At 46.7% G+C, this 27,277-nt stretch overlaps 1 protein-coding gene across 2 annotated transcripts in view; it reads right to left on the reverse strand.

The window, feature by feature from the left end:
• Positions 1-27,277, reverse strand: part of STK32B (serine/threonine kinase 32B) — a 393,873-nt gene that overhangs the window by 264,990 nt on the left and 101,606 nt on the right. For both annotated transcript variants that reach the window (XM_047092009.1, XM_047092008.1), the window contains exon 3: positions 2,310-2,461. In XM_047092009.1, the coding sequence (XP_046947965.1) occupies positions 2,310-2,461 (152 nt within the window). The remainder of the gene's footprint in view (positions 1-2,309; positions 2,462-27,277) is intronic.

Raw genomic sequence — 27,277 nt, forward strand, 5'->3', positions numbered from 1 at the left:
CAGGACACAGGCTAGACGTCTCACTGAACATGTCCATGGTGGAATGTTATGCAACGTTATGTAACTACTAAAAATCACTTACAAAGAATTTGCAATAATAAGCAGATCACGCTCCTACCAGACTATTAATTTGAGAAAGCAGAACACAAAATTGTCATGCATTCAGTCTTTTTTTTTTTTTAATGTTTATTCATGTTTCAGAGACGGACAGACACAGAGCGTGAGCAGGGGAGGGGTAGAGAGAGAGGGGGACACAGAATCCGAAGCGGGCTCCAGGCTCTGAGCTGTCAGCACAGAGCCCGATGTGGGGCTCAAACTCACCAACTGCAAGATCATGACCTGAGCCGTAGTCGGACGCTCAACTGACTAAGCTACCCAGGCACCCTGTCATGCATTCGTTCTTATACCAATAACATATATGGTCATATCGATACGAGAAAAGAAATACAAAGAGAATTACACACCAAAATGTAATCTAGGGGAGGTGGGATTCGAATCACCGTTGCCTTCATATGGATTTTATTTCGTGTGTTTTGCAATAAACGTATGTTGCTTTTCTGATTAGAAATTTACTCTTTAGGGGCGCCTGGGTGGCTCAGTCGGTTAAGCGTCCGACTTCGGCTCAGGTCATGATCTCGCAGTCTGTGAGTTCGAGCCCCGCGTCGGGCTCTGTGCGGACAGCTCGGAGCCCGGAGCCTGCTTCAGGGTCTGTGTCTCCCTCTCTCCCTGCCCCTTCCCCGCTCATGCTCTGTCTTTCTCAAAAATAAAAATAAACATTAAACAAAAGTAGAAATTTCCTTTTGAAAAATTTCCTTCTAGAGTGACTGCAACACGAGGGGCTTCACTGGTCGTTTCCAAATGACTGAAGTGTCTGGATCCCTCCCTGGAGACTTGGACTTGCTACTCAGGCTCTAGCGTGTACCACACAGGTAGGCTTGTCCCCATGGAGATGTGCGGCATTGGCCTGCATGGTTTTCTCAAGCAGGACAGCTGATGGCCCCTTGTTCCATCACCCTTGTTCGGAGGGCTCTGCGCGTGAGACACAACGGACATAATGGGTGATACCGTAGGAGGAAGACGAGCTAGACTCGACTTCCCCATCGGGGGTCCCTTAGGATGTCCAACGGAGGTGCAGAATGTGTTTCCTAGAACAGCCTGTCCTGTCCCTTCAACAAAATCCCGCTCAGGGAACCTTGAGCAAATGCCTCCAACACGTCTGCAACCGCGTGAGACTCTCAGAGACGAAGAACCAAGAGATGGCACCCCAGCCTTCAGGGAGCAAGCTATTCCTTGGAAAGCAGACAAGTAAGCCAGCGATTTGGATCCGGGCTCACTGCGGAAAAGGCTGTGCCGGTGGGTCAAGCACAGAGCAGGTGGAGACGGTGAGGGGCACTGAGCTGGCCTGTGGGTTAGGGAAGGCTCCCGCCCCGAGTGACCTCTAAGCAGGATGAAAGTAATGTGCAGGATTTGGTTAGAGGCAGACGGGGGTGAGACGCACGTGGAAATTTCAGGCAGAGGAGATACCACTGCAAAGACACAGGGGCAGGAAACCATGAGCAGGTAGCATTTCTAGGATGCCAATTTAAAGCAGAGACAGTAGCCAGGGAGGGGATGGAGAGAAAGTTCTAGAACATGGATAATGGCAGGCCTTGGGCGCCATATTCGGAACCTGGAGTTTAGCACATCCACACTGGGCAACCCTCCTGAGGCTTTTTTGCCATCAACACTATGGGAGCTATTTTTTTAAAGAGTTCAATTCCCCTCTATTTGGGCTTCTCTTACAACATTCCATGTGTTTTCTTGGAAATACAAAAACCTTCCCTTCGAAATCTATTTTCAACTCTGATTCATCACATAAGAGAATAGGATTAAAATTAAAGTGAGCAGGTGCTAGGGTGCCTGGATGGCTCAGTCAGTTAAGCGTCCGACTGACCCTTGGTCTCGGCTCGGGTCATGGTCTCACGCTTCGTGAGTTCAAGCCCCACCTCGGGCTCCGAGCTGAGAGCACAGAGCCTGCTTGGAATCTCTCTCTCCTCTCTTTGTCTCTCTGCCCCTCCCCTGCTGACACTCTGTCTCTCAAAATAAATAAACTTAAAAATACATATTAAGAACAGCAAGCAGATTCTTCCAGATTTCACGAGAGCATGCACCTCACAAGATAGCCATTGGAGTACGCGCTCCGCAAAATACCCCGAAGAATATCCGAGCGCAGAAAGTGTCCTCGCTATGCCTCCACCAGGCAGAAGCTTCCCCCGAGCACGTGGCTCCACAGTGAGGCTGACACAGGAGCCCCCCGTGCGATCACTCACCACAGGTTGACCAGGAAAGGGTGGTCCAGTCCCCGCATGATCTGCAGTTCCCGGAAGACGTTCCGTACTTCATCCCTCTCGATGCATTTCTGCTTGTTCATGTACTTCATCGCGTACATTTTCTTTGTGTCCCGCTTCTGCACGATGCATACCTGAGCAACGGCCAACGGGGAGAACATTCAGGCCAACGTTTACCAAAATGGAAGGGAAAAAAAAAAAAAAAGTCAGCCCCTCCCCACACTCCTCCCTCTGGGCTTGAGTCTCTGTTCCGGAAACTTGCTGACGGAGCAGGGCTGGCCAGGCCACGACCTCTCCTCTCCGCACCTGTAAGACGAGACCCGGACCAGAAGCACCTGTTGAGCAGGTACTTAGACCGAGCGAGGGCTGTGTGCTGGCAAAGGAGCTGCGGATACAGCCTCAAGGAGCGCCCTCAAGGAGCGCACAGACCGGGAGGACAACAGACAAACGCACCAATGCCTGCAGCTCCCAGAAATGCGGTGTCACTGCCCACCCGCACCCCCGGGCCCTCCCTGCCTCCGTGCGCACCTCTGCTGGCCAGCCCTGCTTTTCTGGGCTCAAGGATGCTCTCCGCCAAAAGTGCCCGCTTTGCTGCCCAGGCAGCAGACTGGCGACACTGGACAGTCAAGTCCTGCAGGAGCAGCAGCCCTGCCCCAGGCCCCTTGACCGTCCCGTGGGGGACGTCTGAGGCTCCCGGAGTCGGAGGGAGAGCTGGCCCACGGGGCACCTGGCTCGATGGAATGTCCTTTACGGGCAGTTTGCTGCCTTTCCTCCCCTGACTCACCTCCCAACCCACCTGCCCCGTGCTGCTGTCACCTCTCCGGTGCCCCGGACTCAAGAGCCTCGGAGGCTGCTCCTGGCGACCCCCAATCTAAGGTGCGTGGGCACTGGGGGAGTGACGGTGGAGCGTGACACAGTGACGGCAGCTCCCGCATGCCGAGCGCTGGACTGCAGGCCAGATGCTGGGCAAACGCTCTCCCTGGTAATCTGCTCGAGGGCCTCTCCAGTAAAGCCTCCAACTTCCCTCGAGCGGGATGGAGTGCCCCGAGGGCACTGATGAGGACACCCAGCGTCCAACGAGCCCCTAAGTGTCAGGACGGACAGCCAAAGCCAGACAGTCTGACTCTGGAGTGACCCCTTACCGGGGGGAGCGGGGGGCTAGTGGGAAAACAGGCCATCAGGGAGGGCTCCCTGGAGGAGTTAGTGCCAGAGGGCGAGCACCAACAGATGGAACGATGGAAAAGGAAGAGGCTTATGGGGCAACGGAGGAGTATACGGGAGGACCCGAATTTGGGGGGATACTCTTCAACCCAGTACAGGTAGCTCCCATGATGATTCTCATTTGTCAGATAAAGGAAGGCTTGCTGACCTCCTCACGGCTGCAACTCAAACCCAGACTCCGCCTCCCCAGCCGGCACTCCTCACCAGCATGCCTCCTCCCCGAGGACAGGGCACTCGAGACAGAAAGAAGGCCAGGGATAAGGCCTCCTGGGCCTGGGCACCCGGATCAGGAGCCCGGGGGTTTCTCCGGCACGCCACGTTGCTGGAAAGCGGACTCCTTTCAGCTCTGCCATGCCGCGAATCTGTCTGAGCAGATACAAGACAGTGGGGAAAGCCTGGACTCCAGCTCACGCTTCGGTTCTGCCTCTCTGAGCCCCGGTCTCGGCCTCCGTACGAACTGAGTTCGCCAAGCCCACCCTGGGCCACCGGAGGAGGGAAACTACACGCAACTAAATGAGACCCAGGAAGGAGGAGTGCCCAGCATATCAGACGGCGATGAATGTCCCGAATCTTAACGTCTTAAATAGCACATTTCACGCACCCTCCACCAAGATGATCTCCAGGCACTAAAGTCAGTGACGTGAGGTTGAAGGCCCACGGAAGCTCCTTTCCGGTGAACTTGAAACTATAAAACACCAGGAGGCAAGGGTGTGCCGTGCAAAAGCACCACAGGGCCCCCCGGCTTTGCGGGCATCCTAGCAGAGAACTTCCAGAACCCTGGACACAAGTCCCCGAGGCCCACACGTGCAGGCAGACACGCAGCGGACAGCGGTTCCCATCACTTACTCCTCCGGTGACGTCTCCCAAGAGACATTCGGCAGGCACTGCTGGGAGCCCCCAAGCCCAGCCGTGTGCATCGGCTGAGGAAGCTTAGGCTGTGGTTAGCTCGAGTCCGTGCAAGGGCCCGGTTCCGTGGCCAGGCAGATAAAGACCTCCGTGACCCTCCTCAGTTACAGAGGGCAAAGGTGCCAAGAGAGGGCCGTCACCTCCTGGGCAGGGGAAGCATGGCTCTCACCACTGCTCTGAGACAGGGACAGGGGAGGGACTGGAGAAGGCTCTTCCAAGTGCAGTTAGAGCCCCAGCCTTCAAAGAGACCCGGGGCTCTGAACGGAGCTTGCAACTGTGACTTTCCAGAACAAGACAGAGAAGGCTGGCCGGCACAGGAGGCCGGGGACAGCTTGGAAGTTTGGTTTCGCAAGCAAACGAAGGGGGGTCAAGGGAGGAGGCCCTGTCGGCTCAACGCTGATGAATTCTCGAGCGTGGCTGTGCCTTGACTCCCTCCTAGGTAAACTGAGGACTTGGGTCTACTTTCTAAGACCTCATAGAAGCACTCTATGTGCACTCAGGAGGCTGGACCCAGGACCAGGAGAGCTGGGCTCTGCTCCTAACCCTCTTTGCTGACCACGAGTGGGACCACCCGCCTATCTCTGCCCTCACCTCCTCCTTGGCCAAGCCAGGCTGATCACAACAACTGAATCGCCCCGACCCGGACATCGGGGCTGAAACGAGAGACGTAAGGCAAGGCTCGTGCACCGGGTAGAGATGAACATCTGCTGGGAAGTCACAGACACGCAGAAAGTCTGGGCTCTGGGGCTTATACTCCAGCTCTTTGCCGTGTGACCATGGGTAAGTCGCCCACCCTCCCTGAGCCTCAGTCTGCTCATCAGTAAAATGGGACCTCCAGGACCTGCTGTGAGGACACGGGAGGGGATGTGTCTGAAGGGCGCAGTGTGGTGCCGCACGGCACAGGTGCTGAACGAGATTAGCGTTCTTTACTTCTTTACGGCATTGTAACAAATAATGCTCCCGGGACAGAGACACTCCACAAATGGCAGCTGTTATTATGACCACCAGGCCTTCACCAAAACCACCAGAGGGGATTCACCCGAAGGAAGGGCAGGGGTGCCGGTGGGAGGTCCGGGCAGGTCGAGGCAACATTTCCTCCTCTGGCTGTGGTGGCTGAGTGGAGCCCTTCCCGCGGCAGAGCCAAGGAAGTGGGGACACTTGGGGACAGCCCCCAGGCCTTCTCTCAGGCGGGTGAGGAGACACAGGGGATGGAATCCACAAGACCAAAGAGGAAGGGAAGAACCAGCTCACTTACCGGTTGAGCAGCTATTCTGGACAAGAGATGTCCACACCAAGAGACTGTGTCCTCACCTCCAGGGCCTGGGAATGGGACCTTAGGTGGCTAAAGGAGTCTTTGCAGAGAAAATTAATCTCCTTGGATCGGGATGGGCTCTGAATCCGACTGGCGTCTTTACAGTAAGAGAAGAGAAGGGAGAAGGCACAGAGGAGAGGGTGATGTGACCGTGCGGGCAGAGCTTGGGACACACAGGTTTGCTGACTCCCCCCTAGGAGAGAGGCACATGATGGACCCACCCTTGAGCCCTCGAACAGCGAGATCCACTTTTGTTCTAAGCTACCCAGCCCATGGTTCTTTGTTATGGCAACCAGAGGACACGAAACGGTCTGTACATGTCCCTCACGGCCATCCACCTGTGGCTGAGCGACTCGGCCAAGCACCCCCGTGATCCTCACTCTCCCACCCGTGGGCATCAGGACTGACCGCACCAGGTCTCCAGGCAGCTCCCCAAGGAGCCCAGCAGAGCGTGTGGTCCACGCAGGCGCCCGGTAAACGTGGGCTGGTGGGTGACGGACAGACTGATGCCTGGAATCCAACCCTGAGCCCTGGAGAAAGAGGAGGGGCCGAGGGCACTCAGCTCCCCAAGTCTGTGCTTCCCAGCGCCCCACATTCCAGCCCAACCCCAAGGCCTGCGTCCTCGCTACATGAGTCCCTGTGACCAGAGCGATTCCTGCTATTCGGAGTTTAACGCGTGACATTTCAGACAGGAAAATTTCACTGTAACAGCTTCCTAACCGGTCGGTCCCACCTCTGCTCTGATCTCTGCAGACGTCCTTCTGCCTAGTGGAGGCTTCTGAAAAATGGGACTCGAAGCCCTTCAAGGGCTTTCTTCCGCCTTCGGGAAATTTTCAAGGTCTGTATCTTGGCATTCCTAGCCCTCCCTGCCTCTGTGACCCCTGACATGTGACACACACAAATACACACACCACCCAACTGTCTCCAACCCTTTAGAATTTCTTCGAAGAATGCCTCCACCCCGGCTGCCATCTTCTTATCCTTCTTGCCTCCTCCCCTACCGTCTCCCCTGCTAACTCTGCCCATTCATTGCTTTCTTCAGGAAGCTTCCTTTTATCCTTACAGACTGTATTTAGCACTCTCCCCAATGGGCTCCCGAGGTCCCTATTTTTATCAAGCTACTTGACATGCTGGTTTATAAATCCTGTGCTGCTTCTTCATATACTGGATTAGGAATCACATGTGGTTCCACACCTTGGATTACGAACCCTGTGCTGAGTCCCACATGGGATTATGAATCCTGTGGTCCTTCGTACAGGAGAGATAGAGACAGAGACGGAGATGGAGACGGAGACAGAGATAGAGACAGAGATATAGAAATACGGATGGAGATAGTGATAGGGATAGAGATACATATGTGTATTTATTCTTGAGAGAGAGAGAGACAGAATGCGAGTGGAGAGAGTGCGGGGGAAGGTGCAGAGAGAGGGAGCCACAGAACCCGAAGCAGGCTCCAGGCTCTGAGCTATCAGCACAGAGCCCGATGCGGGGCTCAAACCCACAAAAGGTGGGATCATGACCTGAGCCGAAGTCAGAAGCTTAACTGACTGAACCACCCGGGCACCCTGGAAACTAGTTTTCTTAATGTTTATTTAGTTTTGAGTGAGTGAGAGAGAGAGAGAGAGAGAGAGAGAGAGAGGGAGATGGGTGGAGACAGAGGGAGACACAGAATCCGAAGCAGGCTCCAGGCTCCGAACTGTCAGCACAGAGCCCCACGTGGGGCTCGATCTCATAGACTGTGAGATCATGACCTGAGCCGAAGTCAGACACTTAACCCAATGAGCTGCCCAGGTGCCCCCATACAGGGGATTATAAATCCGTATTCACTGGCTGATAGTCAGAACCCAGGCATCATGAAGGCAGGGGCCACGCTGCCCGGTTCCCTATCCAACCCTAAATTCTCAGGGGCTCAGACATGTGAACTTGTCATCTTGGCCCTCTACTCCCAGCGGGAGCATACTGTATTCCCTCTGCTTAGAATGCTCTCCTGCAAGCCAAGCCCTCCATCGCCTCAGTCCCTGCAGGCATCACCACCTCCTGATCCCAAGGCCTCCCTGGCCCTGACCTCCAGGCCGGAGTTAGAGTCCACAAGGGAGCTGGATTTCATTTACAACTGTGTCCACCCTGCCCCATGTGGCCGCAAGCAGGTTGGCATTCTTGTGCCACTGCATTTGCAGCGTAAGACAAGGGGCTTCTGTTCCTCCCAGCTCCAAATCCCATGGCAACCACGTGATGGGGGGGGGCGGGAATCTCTTGAATCCGACGCAGCATTCCAGCCTCATGAACTCATGGCAGGTGCTCCAGAGGAGAGGTGGACGCTCCTCCTCTCCACCATGTGACTGCCAGGGTCCAAGAACCTCCAACTTCAAAATAGAAGAGGTGGGTCCCCAGGGGCACCAGTGCTCCTTCTCAGGGCGGCGCAGAACCCTTTCCAGGAGAAATGACAGCTGATGAGGCAGAGAGTGAGCAATTTGGCCAAAGCCACCCAAGCTGACAAAAGGCAAGCACCCAATTAACATTCCTCATTATTCTAATTTGATTAGGAACTGATGTCATCACTGTGAATCACAATTTATCGAGACAAATAAACACATGCTGGCTAGACTGGATTTCAGGGGACTTGCTGGAAGAAAGGCGCATGTCAGGCAGACCACCTCCATCCGGGGGCGAAGGGGGCCGATGCGTATTGGAAACCTCCACAGCCCCGGCTTGGGGGTCCCCAGCCCGACTTCCCATTCAGAGTGCTGGCGACGTGGGTTCTGCAGCAAACCCAGAGGTCTGGGAGGGTCCTGGGATTTTGTGGTTTTTAAAAAGCTCCCCCGGAAAGTCTGAGGTACAGGCTGGCGGAGAATCCCTTTGCTGGACTCCAGGAAAGTCCCTGTCTGGCTGCATCGTCAGTGACCTTGGTGGTCAGCAACTCTAACCTCTACCTTACAGCTCAGGCAAGCCAGCCTCTGGGGTTCAGGTGACTCCAGAATCAGAGATCCGAGCCGAGCTGGGAACTCTGAGCCGTGCGGGTACAAAGGCTGGCACTGCCCTTCCGTGAGCCACCCTGAAGCCGCCCCCCCGACCTCAGTCCCCCGCCAGACTCCGCTAATCTCTGTGTGCCCACCCACCCCCAGCTAAACCGCGCTTAGTAAACGCCGTGGAGTGAATAAATTGCTATGCGGTGCATTAAAGCACACTGGCTATGCTCGCAGAAGCAACACTCTGGGAAACAACCAATTTGGGGAAACGCAAGAAAAAAAAATCAGGATGAAATACATTCACTAAAGACAGTGATCATGCTGGATTCCATTGTTTAGACACCCTACGTGACAAGAAGACGATCTCTGGCAGACAATGATGGCGAACGACACAATACGCATCCTCCCCCTTCTTCCTCTATAATAGGACAACAATTTTCTTCAAGGAGGCAGTGTGATCCATAAACACTCACAGCCAGTGGATATACCATAGTTCTGGCCAATTAGATATTATTAGTCTGCTGGAGGCTTCTAGGATGTCTTGCTTTGGGGATAACAGGAAATAGCTACAGACGGTCCCAATTTCTTGTCCTTCACCACTTTTCTTGTCCTTCCTACCTTGAACACATACGTAATGTCTGGGGCTGCAGCAGCCCTTTGTGACCATGAGGCCAAGGGCATCTCAGAGATGCCAACCCTGTTATCATGGGGTCACCTACCTTCAGATTTCTTGTTATGTGAGAAAGAAACACACACAAAAACAGCACCTTCTTTGTTTAAACCACCGGAAGGCAGATTTTCGGTTTCTTGCTGCTGAGAACATTCCCATCTAATATACAAACGATGCGGACATTTTTCACAGCACAGGAGGCCCATGTGGCGTCTCACCAATGGCGGCCTCACTGGAGTAACCAAAAGTTGGCCTCAAGAAAAATACTCATCTGGATGAATAACAGTTATTAAATGCCTGCCATGGGCCTGGTACCATGCCAGCTATGAAGATGTGGCACCCTCCACAAACTCGAGGTTAAACGGGACCAGCAGACAACATTCAACAACAACAGCCAAAGTCACTCACCATTAGCCACTGGGCCCTCCGTGGCCTGGCCCCACCTTCTCTCCAAGCACGTCTGTGACTCTACTCCCTGCCCGGCCTCCCTGCCCTTCCTGGATGGGCCACACTCTTCCCCTGCACATCCCAGTCTTGGGCCCTCACCTCCCCCAGGCTCTGCTCACGACTCATTTTATCAGGCAGGCATCCCAGACCTCTCTCTGTGACAGGGCAGACCCCTCCTCAGTCCCCATTTCCTCTACCACCTGCCCGGCTCCTGTCGCTGAACAAGCATCTTGGTTTATTGGTTTCTCCACGGTCAGTCCCCACTCCTGTGTCATAAACCCCAGGATAACGGGGACTTTTCTCTCTTCTGTTCACGGCTCTGTCTTCAGTGGCCAGACGGTGCCCAGCACACGGCAGGCACCTGGTTGCTATGGGTGGCCCGCTGAAGGACTAAATGGGTAGATCATGACTATTTAGGAAAAGGCAGTGATGCGGGGGAGGTTATGAGGCAAAAAGACCCAGAACAGGGATCCTAACCAGGTTATGGGACTGGGGAAAGGCATTCTGGAAGAGGCTGTGTCTCAGCCATCAAGGGCCGGCTTCATGAGAATGGAGGCTAGTGAGGGAGAGAGGAGGAACTGTATCACCACAACCCTCTGGGGGTGTAAGGAAACCGCACGTGTCACGGCGCACCTTAGCATATGACAGCAACTTCCTCAACTTGCTCGTCTGCAAAATGGGGACAGGAGTGTACTTATCTTACGGAGTGGTTGTGAAGGCTGCATGGTAATCGCTTTCTACATTATTTACTAATATCGTGATGAGGATCGTCATTCATACGTGTTCTGAGGGCAGAAGCAGAGAATGCCGGGAGGATGGGCAGAAGTGGTCCAAGAAAGGCCTCGGGAAGAATTTCACAGTTGTTGTGATGGGGAACTTTATGTGTCAGCTGGGCCGGGCCATGGTGCCCAGGTATGTGATCAAACATTATTCTGGATCCTTCACCTCCGGTGAAGGTGCTACTGAAGGTAAAACTCAAAAGTGGATCCCGGGGATACAATTGCGACCAACTGAATGAGGGACAGAACAAGCAAGTCACGTGGAAAACCTGGGTTTGGGGAGGAGGGGAGTCTTTCTGACAGCAGGCGGAGGGAGGAGGCTTTGGAGGTAATTCCAAGAGCGGATCCTGTGTTTTGTAAACAAATCAATGTTACTGCTTATATATTCGCTGATCCCCTCCTCCCCCGCCGCGAGTGACAGGGGAGACCACAGTGTCAGGAAATGCCAAAAAAAGTCATGGGAACAAGTGCCCCAGGACACCCTTACTGCTGGAAACGTGGCCTTTCGGGTGAAGCAAGTTTGGAACCACTCCATGGACGAAGAAGGCCGGAAAACGCTCGTCCAGAGGACAGAATGAGACATCCTTATGGGAAGAGGTCAGCAAATGCAAGATAGCTGGGAAGTTTGTCTGATGGGCCAGTAATGGAGCATTTGCTCTGGTCGATGCTTGAAAGCCATTCACGAGTGAGCCTGAATTTCCTGCGATATTCAGCTCTTAATAAAGCGGTCCCCAGGAGCCGGCAAATTCCTCCAACGTATGCTTCAAGCCAAACACGACCTAATTAATATGAAATGACTAAATATTTCATTAAAAAGAAATGGATTCCATCTTTTATAAAAGATGTCGGCACAAACAATAAAGGCTTCTAGTAAAAGCATCGTGTTTAAGAATTCTAAAAATGACTCTTACATAAGAGGGACAGCTCACGGGCGCAGGAAGTCAGGCAGCTTGCCCAGAATCACCTGCTTAAGCCAGAATTCCAACTCAGCTCTGTCAGACCCTGGAGTCGTATCTCTCTAACCCCCTTGTGCTGTAAATTGATTAACTTGTGTGTTTTCCTAAAGAGAGCAACGATATACTCCAAGCCCTCATGGAGGCAGCCACGGTGCTGGCTGGGCATCTTACACACATCTGCTGTTACCTGCCCCACTGCCCGCTGTCCCTGCCACAGGGCCTTTGCATTCTCCTGTCCCTTTTGTCTACGATGTTCTTTCCCCCAGATCTTCACAGGGTCTGTTTTCCTCTCGGCAGGTCTTGGCTTAAATGTCTCCTTCTCAGAGCACCCTTCCCTGTTGTCCTCTCCTCCCAGGAAAGCAGTCTCACCCCCCGCCCCCGCCCCCGCCCCGGGTTGCTGCGCTGTGCATTTTCCGCAGAACAATTATCGTCACCACCTCACCGTGTTTGTTTAACGTTTGCGTGTTAGTCTTTGTCCAGCTTGTTCAGAGAACCATCGCAAACAACTGGAACGATGCCAGGACAGAGCAGTTACCGTAAACATTTACCGTTGGATTCCTGCTGTGTATGCTACCATTATATTGGAGGCCCAGCAACCTTAAAAGATTAAAAAAAAAAAAATCTAAAACACTAAAAAAACAAAACAAAACAAACAAAAAAAACCTAAGTCAAATGTTTCTACACGTTCAAGTTTACATATAGAAAATCTCATCCGTTGAGGCGCCTGGGTGGCTCAGTCCGTTGGGTGTCCGACTTCAGCTTGGGTCACAATCTCGCGGTCCGTGAGTTCGAGCCCCGCGTCGGGCTCTGTGCTGATGGCTCGGAGCCCGGAGCCTGTTTCCGATTCTGTGTCTCCCTCTTTCTCTGCCCCTCCCCCGTTCATGCTCTGTCTCTCTCTGTCTCAAAAATAAATAAACGTTAAAAAAAAAAAAAAAAGAAATTCTCATCTGTTTAATTCCTGCATGGATTTATTGCAGTCTGGTCACTAAAGGGGTTAGTCTGGTAACAAGCGGATATATATCTTTTTACACCACGAATGTACACGTAGATGAAAGTGTGGAATGTGGAAGGAGACAACTAATAATGTGCTTGGGTATGGAAAGGATCAGTGTTGCACAGTAAGGCAGAGCGGAGTCTGGAATCATCACGGGCCTCTCCTGCCCAGTCTTCTCCAGAACCTTCCTTTGAGGGACACAGAGAGCTATTATCATATAACTCGGTGCCACTTCCTGCTATTTTCTGCGCAGACTGCCTCTGGCTATTCCGTGAATTTCAATCAACTCCTGCTTATTTTGCTTCAACCCTGCGGTTCTTCAAGCCGAGGGCCCAATGGCCAACCCGAGAAAGACACTTTTGAAGCAAACTTCTCAGAAGGGTCTGCCAAAGGTTCCTCTTCCTTCCTTGAAAACAATTAAGCCCCGCTGACTTCGAAGGGAACTCAGAGCGGAACACTTCACCCTCTCTCTCTCCAGACACTTCTGGACACTCTCTGCTGCTGCAGAAGAGAGCCTGTGCTCGCTCCACCATTGAGGCGTCAGGGGAGCATGCAGAGGGCAGGGAGCGAGGCTGCAGGGGACCCGAGGTAGCCGGAGGGCCAGACGTGAGACACAGATCTGCAGCCGGGGGGACAGAGACACATCCGAGGACCCCAACCCAGAGACAAGCAGATAAACAGTCAGCCAACCTCATCGGTCGTCTGGCTAATTGCCAAGTTCCTCATTCACTTATATGTATTCATGCGTATGTGTGTATCATATACACAACATATAGGTATAGGTATATACACCTACGTGTATAGGCATATACACACTGCTTGGTGGGTGTGTGTACATGTTTATGGATATATGTGGGTATATATGTGTACACACTGCTGGAGGCGTATACGTGTATAGTATACCCATACATACAGACGCGTATGTATATACATATATATATACTGCTGTATGTTGTACATTTTAATACTACATATAGTATTAAAATTACATATTATATATTTTTATATGTCCTATGTATGATGTCTAAAAGATAGAACTATAATATATAAAATTATATATAATAATAAATATATATTAATTATATTAAACATTAGTATATATAATATTAAATATTATAGTATATATATCAGTATACATATACGGTATTAAAATGTACAACATACAGCAATATATACATATGTATAGTATATACATACACACATACGTATATGTATATACATATATACCTATACACGTCAAGAAGTATATGTTACTGCTTAAAGGGTATATATCTGTATATGCGTGTATATATTCACATACTTTATGTCTGTGTGTACATATATATACTGTGTGTATATATAAGCATATGTATCTACAGATGTGTGTATATGTGTCTGTATATGCACCTGTGTGTACATATACTGCTTACCGGGTGTGTGTGTATATCTATCCATGTCCATACACGTGTGTGCATATATATACCGCATGTGTATATATGCATATGTATTTATAGATGTGTATATACGCACTTATACGTGCACATGTGTTTATATATGCTGCTTACTGGTATCTGTGTGTATATATATACATATACGCATGTACATTTATGTGTGTGCATATATACACTGCTCAGTGCCTGTGCATACGTATTCATACATACTGTTTAGTGGGTGTGCATAGTATGCCTATGCATTAGGCATGCATGTGTATACATGAACATATGTATGTGTATATATACTGTTTAGAAGGTGCTGGGGGACACAAGAGTGAACTGAGGAAAACGCTGCTGCCCTCACAGAGCTTATGTTCTCGTGCAAGAGACCAATAACCAAGAGGACACATGAATAAATACACAATGGAGTCCCAGGTAGCAACAGGTGCTCGGAAGCAAAGGGACTGGAACAGGTAAAGGATATGGGACACAGGGAAAGGTTATGGAAAACTCAGGGGTGGGTGGTCAAGTACGGTGGGTGCTCAGGGAAGACCCCAAGGGAGGACACACTTAGGCAGAGACCTGTATGGTGTAAGTGAGGTTTGCAGAGACCCGTGGAGCGCAATTAGGCCGAGGGGACAGCAAGTGTGCAGACGCTGAGTTAGAGTTAAGCTCAGCGAGCTCCGGAGACAAGAAGAAGGGAAGAAGGGCTGAGTGGAATGAGCAAGAAGATGGAAGGGGCAGAGAGGGGTGTCAGAAAAATAGGCATAAGCCAGACCGTGGGGCCTTGCGGGCTGGCGTGGAAAGACTGGTTGTGCGTTCTGAGCGGAAGGGCAGCTGCTGGATGTTTGGAGCAGTGACCACGGGATCGGGTTCATGCTTCACACCCTGCCAGTTGCCATGTGGACAGGCTCTCTCTTCTCTCTCTCATCCATTCACTAGGCAGCATTTATCAGGCCCTTACCGCTTGCCGAGCACTGAGCCAGGTGCTGACAGCTCGGGGCAATGAATACCACCAGCCCCAACTTCTCAGGAATCTCAGTCTGATGGTGAAGGCAGATGTGGTGTGCGATGACCAGGCACAGCTAGGAAAACCAGGTCTTCTCCCCGACATGTCCCTCCAGGTGGCTGCCCAAACCTTCCAGAACCCACCAGGTCACACAGGAAAATTCCAGGCATGCTGGCTTCAAGAAGACACAAAAGGCATTTGAAAATGCCAACCACGTGCCAGGCACGGTGCTGGGGCTGCACGGTCTCTGTCACTTATTTTCACATGAAACCTTTAAGAACGCTCTGGACATCCTGGGGCAAACAGAGGTTTGCAGAAGCTATGTGATGGGTCCAAGTTCACATGGCCAGAAGTAGCAAGGCCCAGACTTCTCCACCTCGCTCACCCCTTCTTCTACGCTCTGCTACTTCCGAAACAAAACATCATAGCTGCTGGACACTGATGGGGACTCCCCTCTCGACCGCCATGGTTTCCTGCTGGTGTGCATGTGAGGCAAACATGTTTCAATCCAACTTCAGTGTTGGGGAGGGACGTGTGGAAACAAGACAGGCTGTGTGTCGCCGTGGTATCCTCTCCAGGCTTCCGATTCATCCCATATGTAAAGGGGAGAGACAATAATGCCCAGCGCACTTGGCCTTTGGGGGAACAGGAGGACAGCAGGTGTCCGGTTCCCAGGACAATGACTCCAAGATTCTGACCAGTCTGGACTCTGCAGGTGGCAAACGCTGGGAACCCAACATGATCTCAAGTAAGCGAAACAGGATGCCAGTCTTGGTAGCTGGTCGGGACAGCGGAGAGTCCAGAAGATGGCGCCTGTCCGTGTCCCCTCTCATTTGCCTTCACACCCTCCAGGCTGCTCACTGTGAGCATCTATGACTCTTCCGGGGGTGGGGGGAAGGGGGGGCTTCTGCTCTGAATGGGACAAGCCAGAAGTGCAGGAGGCGTAATGCTTCTCGGAGCAGCCCTCCACCAAGGAAGAAGGAGGAACTGTGCATAAAAAAACATTACCTTCCTTACGTTCAGCTGCCCCCAGGGCACACTCTGTGTTGTCTCCCGGTGGTCCCCTGGGGAGGTGAGTCCAGGTGCCGAGCAGTTAAGTGGCTTCATCCCACACTCATCAACGGCTGCCCTTCTTTCCGTGTCTCACTCCCCTTCTCCTATAGGTCTTTTTTAGGGTTCACCTCCCGATAACCTGCTTGCACTTCAATATGAGCTACTGGAAGGACTCAAGCTCAGACGGTCGCCAGCAGGGCCACCGAGGGCAAGGAAAGCAAGGAGCCTAGAGTACCAAGTATGGGACGCAAGTACGCACCTGCACTTGCAGGGCCCTGGGGGCAATGCCTCCTTGAACGTTGTACCCAGGTGCCTCACTTGCTCACTCTAGTCTGGACTCTACCCAAGGAGGACCCTCTCTTCTCCACCCACCTCTTGTATCTGTTTCATTGTCCGCAGGCCTCATTCTTTCCTTCTGCAGATAGATTTTCGCCTTCACCAACCACCAACGAACACAGACGTGTTTTCTTACATCACGTCCTTCACGAGGGGCAAAGCACAAGCCTTTTTTCATCGCTGATTCCATGGTTACGAATGGTTGGTCTCTGGTCCCAAGGCTACTCCTCAGAGCAAGCACTGGTCTAGCTGAAGATGGTCCGTGTGGATGGCACAGCCACATCACGTGCCCCTCTCGGACGGTGAGCGGGGTGCCCTGGCTGCACGTGGAGTGGGAAGGTGTTCTCATTTAGAGAAAGGGATGTTACGATGGCAACAGAGGGGGCTGAAAAGCACACTGGACGGTCAGAAACTGCAGCCCCTACAGTTCTCTATGGTTCTCTGTTCTCCTTCCATCTTACAGATGAGAAAACAAAGCTTCAGAGTGTTTCCTGTCTCCAGGACCCACAACTAATACATATCAGAGTCAGCATGACCCTAAACCTAAAGTGTTGCCACTGGGTAGATAGACATTAATCTGTTGCACCATCCCTGTCCAAGAATTCAGTCATAGAAGGATTATTATTTTTTAAAAATCTCTGTAAATTCTCACTAAAATCAATGGGTCAGCCACAGGTGTTTACTTTGGTACAGCACGGAAGAAGCACAACTCCTCCCAGCACGAAAGTAAAATGAGATTTCTGTGCCTTCACATGTGCTCTCTCCTGATAACCAAGACTATTGACATAGTTTAACAATGAAACGTCTTGCTTGAAAACTCTTCGTGCCAGATCTCGAAGCTGCCAAAGGCAGGGAGCAAAGCCAAAATATCCATTCAATATGAGGAGGGTGGTTTTCTCTATCCTACGCCAGTCCACCTCCATATTGAGGTTAACAAGTCACCCAGACTTCATCTGCGTCTACCATGAGAGGCAGTGATTATTCGGTATTTTGAGCAGAACAAAGCTAGGTGCTAGTGCCTGAAAGGAAACCAACATCATCCTCAATCCTGGATGTTTGTGTACATTCTGCATGAATTTGGGTATCATCAAGAAACTGAGGCAACCCAAGAATGACTTCAAAACTGAGCCTCTAGAAAGCCTGCATTTTTCAAAAGATCCATGATCACCATTATTTTAATACATTTATGCTCTGCACTACAGGTTCTGAGAACCAAACCAGCAGGCATTGAACAGCAGCACAGGTGTAGGCAGAAAACGTAGACAAAACTTTCAAGGATGACGACAGGATATATATAACCAATTCAGAAACCACGGGGCCACACGCATACAGATCTGGTAGGCTGCCATGAAGGGGTACGGACAATTCCGGACCAAACCGTCAATAATGTGAAGGTAAAAATGGTATGCTTCTATGCCCACCGTGCTATGCTTCCTTTTTCCTTAAGCCATTAAACGCTCAGCATGAGGATGATAAACCACAGGAAGTAAAGGTTCAGTAGGATTTGTAAACGCCTGTTGTTGTTATGGAAGTTCAGCCACTATCCATGAGATCACAGGCAAAACTCCTAAGTTCTCTCAGCCACAACTCATCTTCTGAGAAATCCAGAGAAAGGGACCCTCAAACATGGCACATGAGGTCTGTCCAAATCTCTGCCGACCCCAAAGGATCGCTGTATGGGGCAGGCTGTAGGCAGCGTAGTGAAGGAAAAAAATGGGCAGACTGAGATTTGTGTGCCTTCCTATGAGACACACATGAATCAAACCAAGTTAATTGCTTGTTAACCATATATTTTCTAAGATGACCAAGATGCTGGAATTAGAATAAAGGACAGTAAAGCAGTTACAGTGGCCATGCTGCATAAAGCAAAGGGCAATACAGTCGAAATAAATAAAAATACAGGAAATCTAAGAAAGAGAGAAAAATTACTTCTTAAAACCTCACGAACTTCCATTTAGGCACACATCTGAAAGTCAAAGACTGAAGAAAAATCTTAAAAGGAGACACACAACATACCAGATGGTAATGACTCAAAGTTTTATGCCTTCTCAGCTGAAACTATGCAGGCCAAGCGACAATGGTACAAAATCTTTCCCGTAATGAGAAAAAAACTGTCAACCCAATAGTCTGTAATTCGGTAGAAATATTCTTCATAAAAGAAAATGAAATAAATACATTTCAGATAAAATGAAATAGAGAATGCATTGACAGGAGACTTGCACCGTATTAAATATTAAGGGAAATTCTTCAGGCCGAATGGAAATGACATTAGAGAAAAATTCATGCTTTCGTGAAAGATATAAGTAAGTATGAAGGACTATTTTCCTCCTAATTAAAAAAAACCAAAATTACCCATGTTTTTAATATTATATATATGCATATTTATATTTAAAGCAAAAAGCTGTAATATTATATTGGAGATTTATAATTTAAGACACTATAATACATGTTACTATAGTATAAAGTTTGACTGGGGTGGTAAGTAGACTTATATATATAATTGTCAGATTTTTACATTTTATATGAAGTGTAAAATATTAACGCTAAGCAGACTGTGAAATAAATTAAGGATATATATTATAATCCCTAGAGCAATAATTTTAAAACATAATAGAGAAAGTAAAGCTATAAAGTCAATAGGTAAATTAAATGAGGATTTTATATTCAATTAATCCAAAACAATATGAGAAAAAAGAAACAGAGAGAAGCAGAAAACAAGTAAAATCATGGCAGACCTAAATCAAACCACATCAGTAATGACATTTACTATCAATGAACTAAATACTCCAACTGAATAATGGAGATTGCCAGAATGGATTTAAAGAAAAGCAAGGCCTAACTATATGCTAAATATAAAAACACAGACAGGAGGGATGGGCTACATGGGTTATAGGGATTCAGGAAGGCACTTGTTGTGATGAGCACTGGGTGTAATATGTAAGTGATGAATCACTAAATTCTACACCTGAAAATAAATGCATGGAAAAAAATACATGTCATGGAAACAGTAAGCACCAATAAGATAGAACAGCTATATTAATCTCAGAGAAAATAAGCTTCAAAGTAAATACTAGATACTATTAGCAGAGACAAGAAGAACATATCACAACGATAAGAGGGTCAATTCATCATAAGGACATAACAATCAGACGTGTGTGTGTCTAACAACACATTCAAAGTATAACAAGCAAAACCGACAGAACTAAAGAAAGCAGAAATATCTCCACGATGAAACTTGGAGATTTTACACAACTGTCTCAGAAACAGATAAAACAACAAGGTTTTAAAAATCAGTAAAGACACAGAAGACTGAATAACATTAACCACTTCAACTGATATTTATTGACTATCACTGCCAGTGACTCTAAGGTACATGTTTTTTTCAAGTAGGCATGGTGTATTCTAAAATAAGTCATAGACTGGGCATAAAACGAGTCTCAATAAATGTAAATGGGTTAAAAAAAATATATGTGTATATATGTGTATATGTGAATATATATGTTCTTAGACATATGTGTATGTTCATACATATATATATGTTCATATCTATCTATCTATCTATCTATAGATAGATAGATATGTTCTTAGACCACAATGGAGTAAATTAGAATCAAGAAAAATAAGAAGTTTAGAAAAAAACCCAAATGTTTGGAAATTAAGGAAACACATCTAAATAATTCATGGGTCAAAATCAGAAATATTATAAACTAAATACTAATCAGAAATCAGAAATATTATAAACTAAATACTAATGAAAATATGATATTTCAAATTTCAAACATATCACACACAAATTATGTGTGATACAGCTAAAGTAGTACTTAGCGGGAAATTTATAGCTAAAAAATTATATTTTTTAAAATGTCTAAAATCTGTAACTGATAGTTCCATCTTAACAATCTAAGAATATAGAAACTGATCACGAGAATAAGAGAAAGGACACAAATTACTAATATTAGAAATAAAAAAGGAATTACCATTACAGATGGTATAGAAATTTAAAGGATTATAATGAAAATATTATAAATTACTTTATGCCAACAAATTTGCTAACTTAGAGAAAGTTGCTAAATTCTTTGAATGTTTCAGCTTAACAAAATCCACATCAGGAAAAAACCCCAGAAAATCTGAATAGCTTTATTATATCTATTAAAGAAATTGATTTTGGGGGGCGCCTGGGTGGCTCAGTCAGTTGAGTGTCCGACTTCAGCTCAGGTCATGATCTCACAGTTGATGAGTTCGAGCCCCGCATCGGGCTCTGTGCTGACGGCTCGGAGCCTGGAGCCTGCTTCGGATTCTGTGTCTCCCTCTCTCTCTGCCCCTCCCCTGCTGATATTCTCTCTCTCTCTCAAAACTAAATAAACATTAAAAAAAAATTTTTTTTAAGAAAGAAACTGATTTTGTTGTCAAAAGCCTTTCCACAAAGAAAACCCCAAAACCCAATGGCTTCATTCATCAATCCTACCAAACATTTAAGGAAGTAACATCAATTGTACACAAACCGTTTCAGAAAATAGAGGAGGAAAATGTCCCGAATCATTTTATGAGACTAGTATAATCCTAAAGGAAGCTGACAAAAACATTACAAAAAACTGAAATTGCAGGTTAATATGCCTTTTGAACAACTGAACATAAATTAAAAATTCTCTACTAAGGTATTAGCAAACTGAATTCAACAATATGTAAAAGGATAAAACATACCCACGTGGGATTGAGCTGAGGAATGGGAGATTGGTTTAAAATCTGAAAATCACTCAGTGCAATTCATCTTAATAACAAAATAAGGAGAAAACAATATGATCATTTCAATAGATGCAGCAAAAGCATTTGACAGAATTCAACAACCATATATGATAAATATCTCCAGCAAACTAGGAATACAGAGTTGCTCAATCTGATAAACGGCATCTCTGAAAACCCTAATAATTAAATATTGAGTGATTCTTACCCCTTAACATTAAGAACAAGGCAAGGATGTTCACATTCATGACTTCTCCTCATCAATGTACTGAAGGTTATAGCCATTACAATAAGGGAAAGATTAAAAAAAAACATTGGGGAGGGGGAGTATTAAAACTACTTCTTTAGCAGATGTGATCATCGTTGACACAGGAAATCCCCAGAAAAATACAAAGCAACTATCACAACTAATAATTGAGTTACTAAGATTTCAGGATAGAAGATTACGATATAAAAATCAATTGTATGTTTATATCTAGCAGCAAACAATTAAATTAAAAACAATCCCATTAAAATTGTGTCCAAAAAATCCTCATGAACTATTTCAGGAAAATTTTAATAATTTTAATACAAAAAAACGGCAGCCCCTGCCCACAAAATTACAAAGTATTACTAAAAGAAAGGAAAGATTATCTAATAATAAGTAGTGGTAAGTAGAAATAAAGACATATACCATATTCATGGATTAAAAGCCTTGACACTGTTAATACGTCAATTGTTTCCAAATTGATACTAGATTTAATGTAATCCCAATTATAATCCCACCAGGTTTTTTTTGTAGAAATTGACAAGCAATTTCAAAATTTTTATGAAAATCCAAATACCTAGAATATTCAAAGCAATCTTAAAAAAAGAAAAAATCTGGAGGATATATACAACCTGGTTTCAAGACTCACTATAAACCTACAATAATTAAGGCTTGCATGAGGATCAACAAATACGTGAAATGAACAAAATAAAGAGCCTACAACTAGACCTCCCACTTATACAAGGTATCTGATTTTATACAAGGTCACCAAAGCAATCCAGTGAGCAAAGGCAAGTCTTTCCAAGACACGGACATCCATCGACAAAGAAAATGAACCTCATCACTTACCTCGCACATACAAAAAGTTTAGTTCAAGATAAATCATAGAACTATAGCCATAAAGCTTTTAGAAAATAAAGACAGTAAAATGTCTTCATGACTTAAGTATGTTTTCTTAAGCCAAGTTTTCTTACGCAAGTCACATAAAGTAATAACCTCATAAGCTACAACACTTAACAAGCTGATTTCATCAAAATTTAAAATTTCTGTGTCTCAAAATGCACCGCTAGTGAAGTAATAGGAAAACCATATTCTGGTTTAAAAAAAAAAAAGTCTCATATCTGACAAAGGACTGGTATCTGTATATATATCCCCACAACTCAATAATAAAAAGAAATCAATCCCTTTTGATACCCTGTTTTCATCTCCTTTGGATATTTACCCAGAAATAGGATTGCTCAATCATATAGCAGATCTATTTTTAATTTTTTTAGGAACCACCACACTGTTCCCCATAGTGGTCAAACCAATTTATATTCCCACAGACAGCACACAAGTGTTCTCTCTTCTCTGCATTCTCGCCAACACCTGTTATCTCTTGTCTTCTCCACAAAACCCACTCTAACATGACTGAGGTAACATCTCATTGTGCTTTTAATTTCCATTTTCCTCATGATTAGTTGAGCACCTATTCACGATCCCGTTGTCCATTTGTATGTCCTATTTGGAAAAATGATGATTTAGTTCCTCTGTCCATTTTTTTAAAAAGCTTATTTATTTATCTTTAGAGAGAGAGAGAGAGAATGAGAATGAGCAGAGAAAGGGCAGAGAGAGGGAAAGAGAATCCCAAGCAGGCTCCATGCTGCCAGAGCTCAAACCCACAAACCGAGAGATCATGACCCAAGCTAAAAGCAAGAGTAGGACGCTGAACCGATTGAGTCACCCAGTCGCCCCACCCTCTGCCCATTTTTTAATAGGATTTTGTTGTTGTTGTCAATGAGTTGTAGAAATTCCTTTATAGGTTTTGGATATTAACGCCTTATGTGATATATGATTTGCAAATATATTCTCCCATTCTGTAGGCTACCTTTTCATTTTGTTGATTGTTTCTTTTGCCGCGCAGACGCTTTTTAGTTTGATGTAGTTACACTTGTGGATTTTTGCTTTTGATGCTTTTGCTTTCGGCGTCCTACCCAAAATATTGTCGCCAAGACTGGTGTCAAGGTGATTTTCCCTACGTTTTCCTCTGAGAGTTTTACAGTAACAGGTCTCACGCGTAAGTCTTTAATCTGTTTCAAGTTATTTTTGTGTGTGAGCTATATAAGATAGGCATCCAATTTAATTTTTCTGCATGTGATTATTCAGTTTTCCCAAGACCATTTGAAGAAATTATCCTTTCTCCATTAAGTGTTCTTGGCTCCTTTGTCAAATATTAGTGTCGTAAAGGTATCTGCACTCCCATTTCTACTGTAGCATTATTTGCAATAGCCGAGATGTGGAAACAACCTAAGTGCCCATCAATGATGAATGGATAAAAGAGATGTGAAATACAATGGAATATTATTCAACCCTGAGAAAGAAGAAAATTCTACCATTTGCAACAACATGGATGGACCTGAGGATATCATGCTTAGTGAGATAAGCCAGAGGGAGAAAGACAAATACTGGAGGAGATCACGAGGAATCTAAAACAGCTGACCTGGTAGAAAACAGAGTTCAATGGTGGCTGCCAGGGGCTAGGGGTAGGGAAATTAAGGAGGTGTTGTTAAAGGGTACACACTTTGAACTGGAAGATGAGTAAGTTCTGGAGATCTAACACACAGCATAGTGATTATAGTCAACAATATTATGCACGTACAAGTTGCAAAGAGACTAGATCTTAAATGTTCTCATCACGACAAAGAAATGATTAATTATGTGACATGGCAGACGTGTTAGCTAACGCTAGATGGTAATCACAATGCAATATATAAAGGTATCAAATCAACATGTACACCCTGAACTTATGCAATGTTATATGCCAGTTATATCTCCATAAATTTTTCTTAAAACACCACATGCAATAAAGATACTTGGAGAAGTGGGGAAAAGACAACTTTTTTTTCAACTATTTTTTAATCTTTTTATTTTATTTTTATTTTTAATAAATATTTTAATATTTTAATCTATTAATTAATTAATAAAAATAATTAATTAAAAATTAATATTAATTAATAAAATACTTTTAATAAAATTTTAATTTATTTACTTTTGAGAGAGAGAGAGACAGTGCGAGCAGGGGAGGGGCAGAGACAGAGAGAGGGAGATACAGAATCCGAAGCAGGCTCCAGGCTCTGAGCTGTCAGCGCAGAGACCGACACGGGGCTCGAACTCACAAACTGTGAGATCATGACCTGAGCTGAAGTCAGACACTTAACTGACTGAGCCACCCAGGCACACCCCAACCTATTTTTTTTTAACAGCAAAATGTTTTGAAAAGAAATTTCACAAAGGAAGATACAAGACTGGCCATTAGCACATGAGACAAATGCTCATCAGTATTAGTCATCAGGAAATGCTAACTGAAGGCGCCCTGAATACTACGAAACACCCGTCAGAAGAGAGAAAGCAAAAATGTGTTGGCAAAGATATAAAATGAGTGAAGCTTCTGGGAGGAATACAAAAGGGCACGACCGTGCTGGAAAAAGCCTTTTGGCTGCTGTGTACAAATCCAAACATACACCTAGTCTATGACCCAGCAAGCCAGTCCTAAATATTTACCCAAGAGAAATGAGGCCGTATGCTTACCAAAACAGACGACACAAACGTTCACAGCAACTGCATGAAAAATAATAAAGAGCTAGGAACAGTCCTAGAGTCTAGCACGATGAAAATGGATGACCAAACTGATCCATGAATAGAGTGGACCAAAAATTTTCCATAAAAGGAAGAAAGCACTGCTGCGAGCAACACAGGTAAACCTCACGGAGTGAGGCTGCAACGTCGTTGCGCAAAGCGCAAAACGTGAGGAAGCCTTCCACAACAGAGCGCTTATGGTAGGACTCCATTTGCAGGAAGTTCTAGAACAGGCAGATCTAATCCACGGAGGAGCAATGGTTCGGGTGAAGATGAGTTTTGACTGGAAGCGGTCAACGGGGGAATTCTGAGCGGTGGTAATCTCCTACATCTTTGGGGAGATTCAAGTTACACAGATACATGCCTCTCTCAAACTTTGGCAAACGCACACAAGATTTGTGCATTTCACTGTACGTACGCTTTCCATCAGACGAAAAACTAGACACATCTCTTGGCTGAAATAATTGGGGAAGGGTGCAGGGTTGTAGGTCGCGATCGCTTATGAACTCCGGACAGCAAAAACAGGATCAAAACAAGTTTATTACGGCCGGGCCAGACAGGGAAATACAACAGGTCCTGGCAGTCTGGCCCCAAACAAGCTTTGGGAATGTCTAAAAAAGGCTGTATCGACCAACGGGGTTGCAAAGGGTGGCAGCTGGACATGGTGGGCACCAATTACACAATGTTGTAGGTTTTTTAAATATAAGGCGGGCACCAATCACCCAGTCCTGAAGAATTTTAAAATATAACTTGTTGTGGGACGCCTGGGTGGCGCAGTCGGTTAAGCGTCCGACTTCAGCCAGGTCACGATCTTGCGGTCCGTGAGTTCGAGCCCCGTGTCAGGCTCTGGGCTGATGGCTCGGAGCCTGGAGCCTGTTTCCGATTCTGTGTCTCCCTCTCTCTCTGCCCCTCCCCCGTTCATGCTCTGTCTCTCTCTGTCCCAAAAATAAATAAAAACGTTGAAAAAAAAAATTAAAAAAAAATATATAACTTGTTGACTCTAGCCAGTTGAATGCCGAATCGTGTGGTTTATGATATTAGTCTTCTATCTATTCGAACAAGACGCGGTGCCCGAGAACGGGGAAGGGTGATTACGCCAAGCAGGTTTACAGAAGCTCAAACAAGCAGTTGAGAGGAAGTTCTATTTCTCAGTAACTCGGCAAATGTGGTTTTAAGCAGAACTAATACCCAGGGAACAGAAACAGCACTTCTAGGAAAGCCCAAAACAAACCCTGGTTCAGCATCTCATACTCTGGGGTCCTTCTAAGCTTACACAGGTCATAGTTTACTCCCTGGCTACAGGAGGCTAGCTAGGTTTGCCCTTTACATGCAGATATCTGCAATGGACTACGAAACACATAAGAAAACAAGACGGGTTAATAAATGGACGGAAGGAGAGGTATTTCCTAAAATACGTTTGGTGGAATGTTACTGGTTGCACGTACCTGGTGGCTGTGAGCGTTTACTATAAAATTCTTTCAGCCTGAGGCACCTGAATGGCTCAGTCAGTTAAGTATCTGACTCTGGATTTCAGCTCAGGTCATGATCTCACGATTTGTGGGCTCAAGCCCCGCGTCGGGCTCTGCACCAACACCTCGGAGCCTAGAGCCCGCTTTGGCTTCTGTGTCTCCCCCTCTCTCTGCCCCTCTCCCGCCAGCACTCTCTCGGTCTCTCTCGAAATAAATTTAGAAAACCAAAAAAAAAAAAAAAAAAGTAAAATCAAATCAAATTCTTTCGGCTATGCTGTATTTTTTGAAGATTTTCATACTAAAGTGATAGAAAATATCATACAGGCATCCAGTCAACCCTGTCCTTTACAGAAAGGGTACTTTTTGAAGTCTGGATTCGGCACCCTCCAAACCCACCCCTGTACACCTGTACCTCCCGGGATTTTCTCCATCAGCGTTCTTCAGACTGGACCTTCAGTATCGCTTTCTTTCTCTGCATCCTGCATGTATCTGAGAGATCCTCGAAAGCAGGCACCACATCTGGTCCATTTTTGCGACCTCGGAATCTAGACCAGGTCCCAGAACGAACGAATCCCCCGTATGACGGGTGGGCGGGCAGGTGGATTGGTAGGAGAGCGGATGAGGGAACAGATGAACGGAAGAAACAGACCTAAGCTGGTTAGGGTTCTCTCAGCCCCAGACAACTGCCAACAACTGGACAAGACTCAGGGACAAGAAAACTAAGAGAAAACTCAATGACAAGGGTCATGTTAGAGCCAGATCTAGACGGTTTCCAGGAGAATGACTGCCAGGCAAGATCATGACCCTTGCCAAGCCTG

The sequence above is a fragment of the Lynx rufus genome, unplaced genomic scaffold (genome assembly GCF_022079265.1).
Source record: "Lynx rufus isolate CCGP_SWC_20201006 ecotype Redwood Valley unplaced genomic scaffold, mLynRuf1.p SCAF_3, whole genome shotgun sequence".
Taxonomy (NCBI): Eukaryota; Metazoa; Chordata; class Mammalia; order Carnivora; family Felidae; genus Lynx; species Lynx rufus.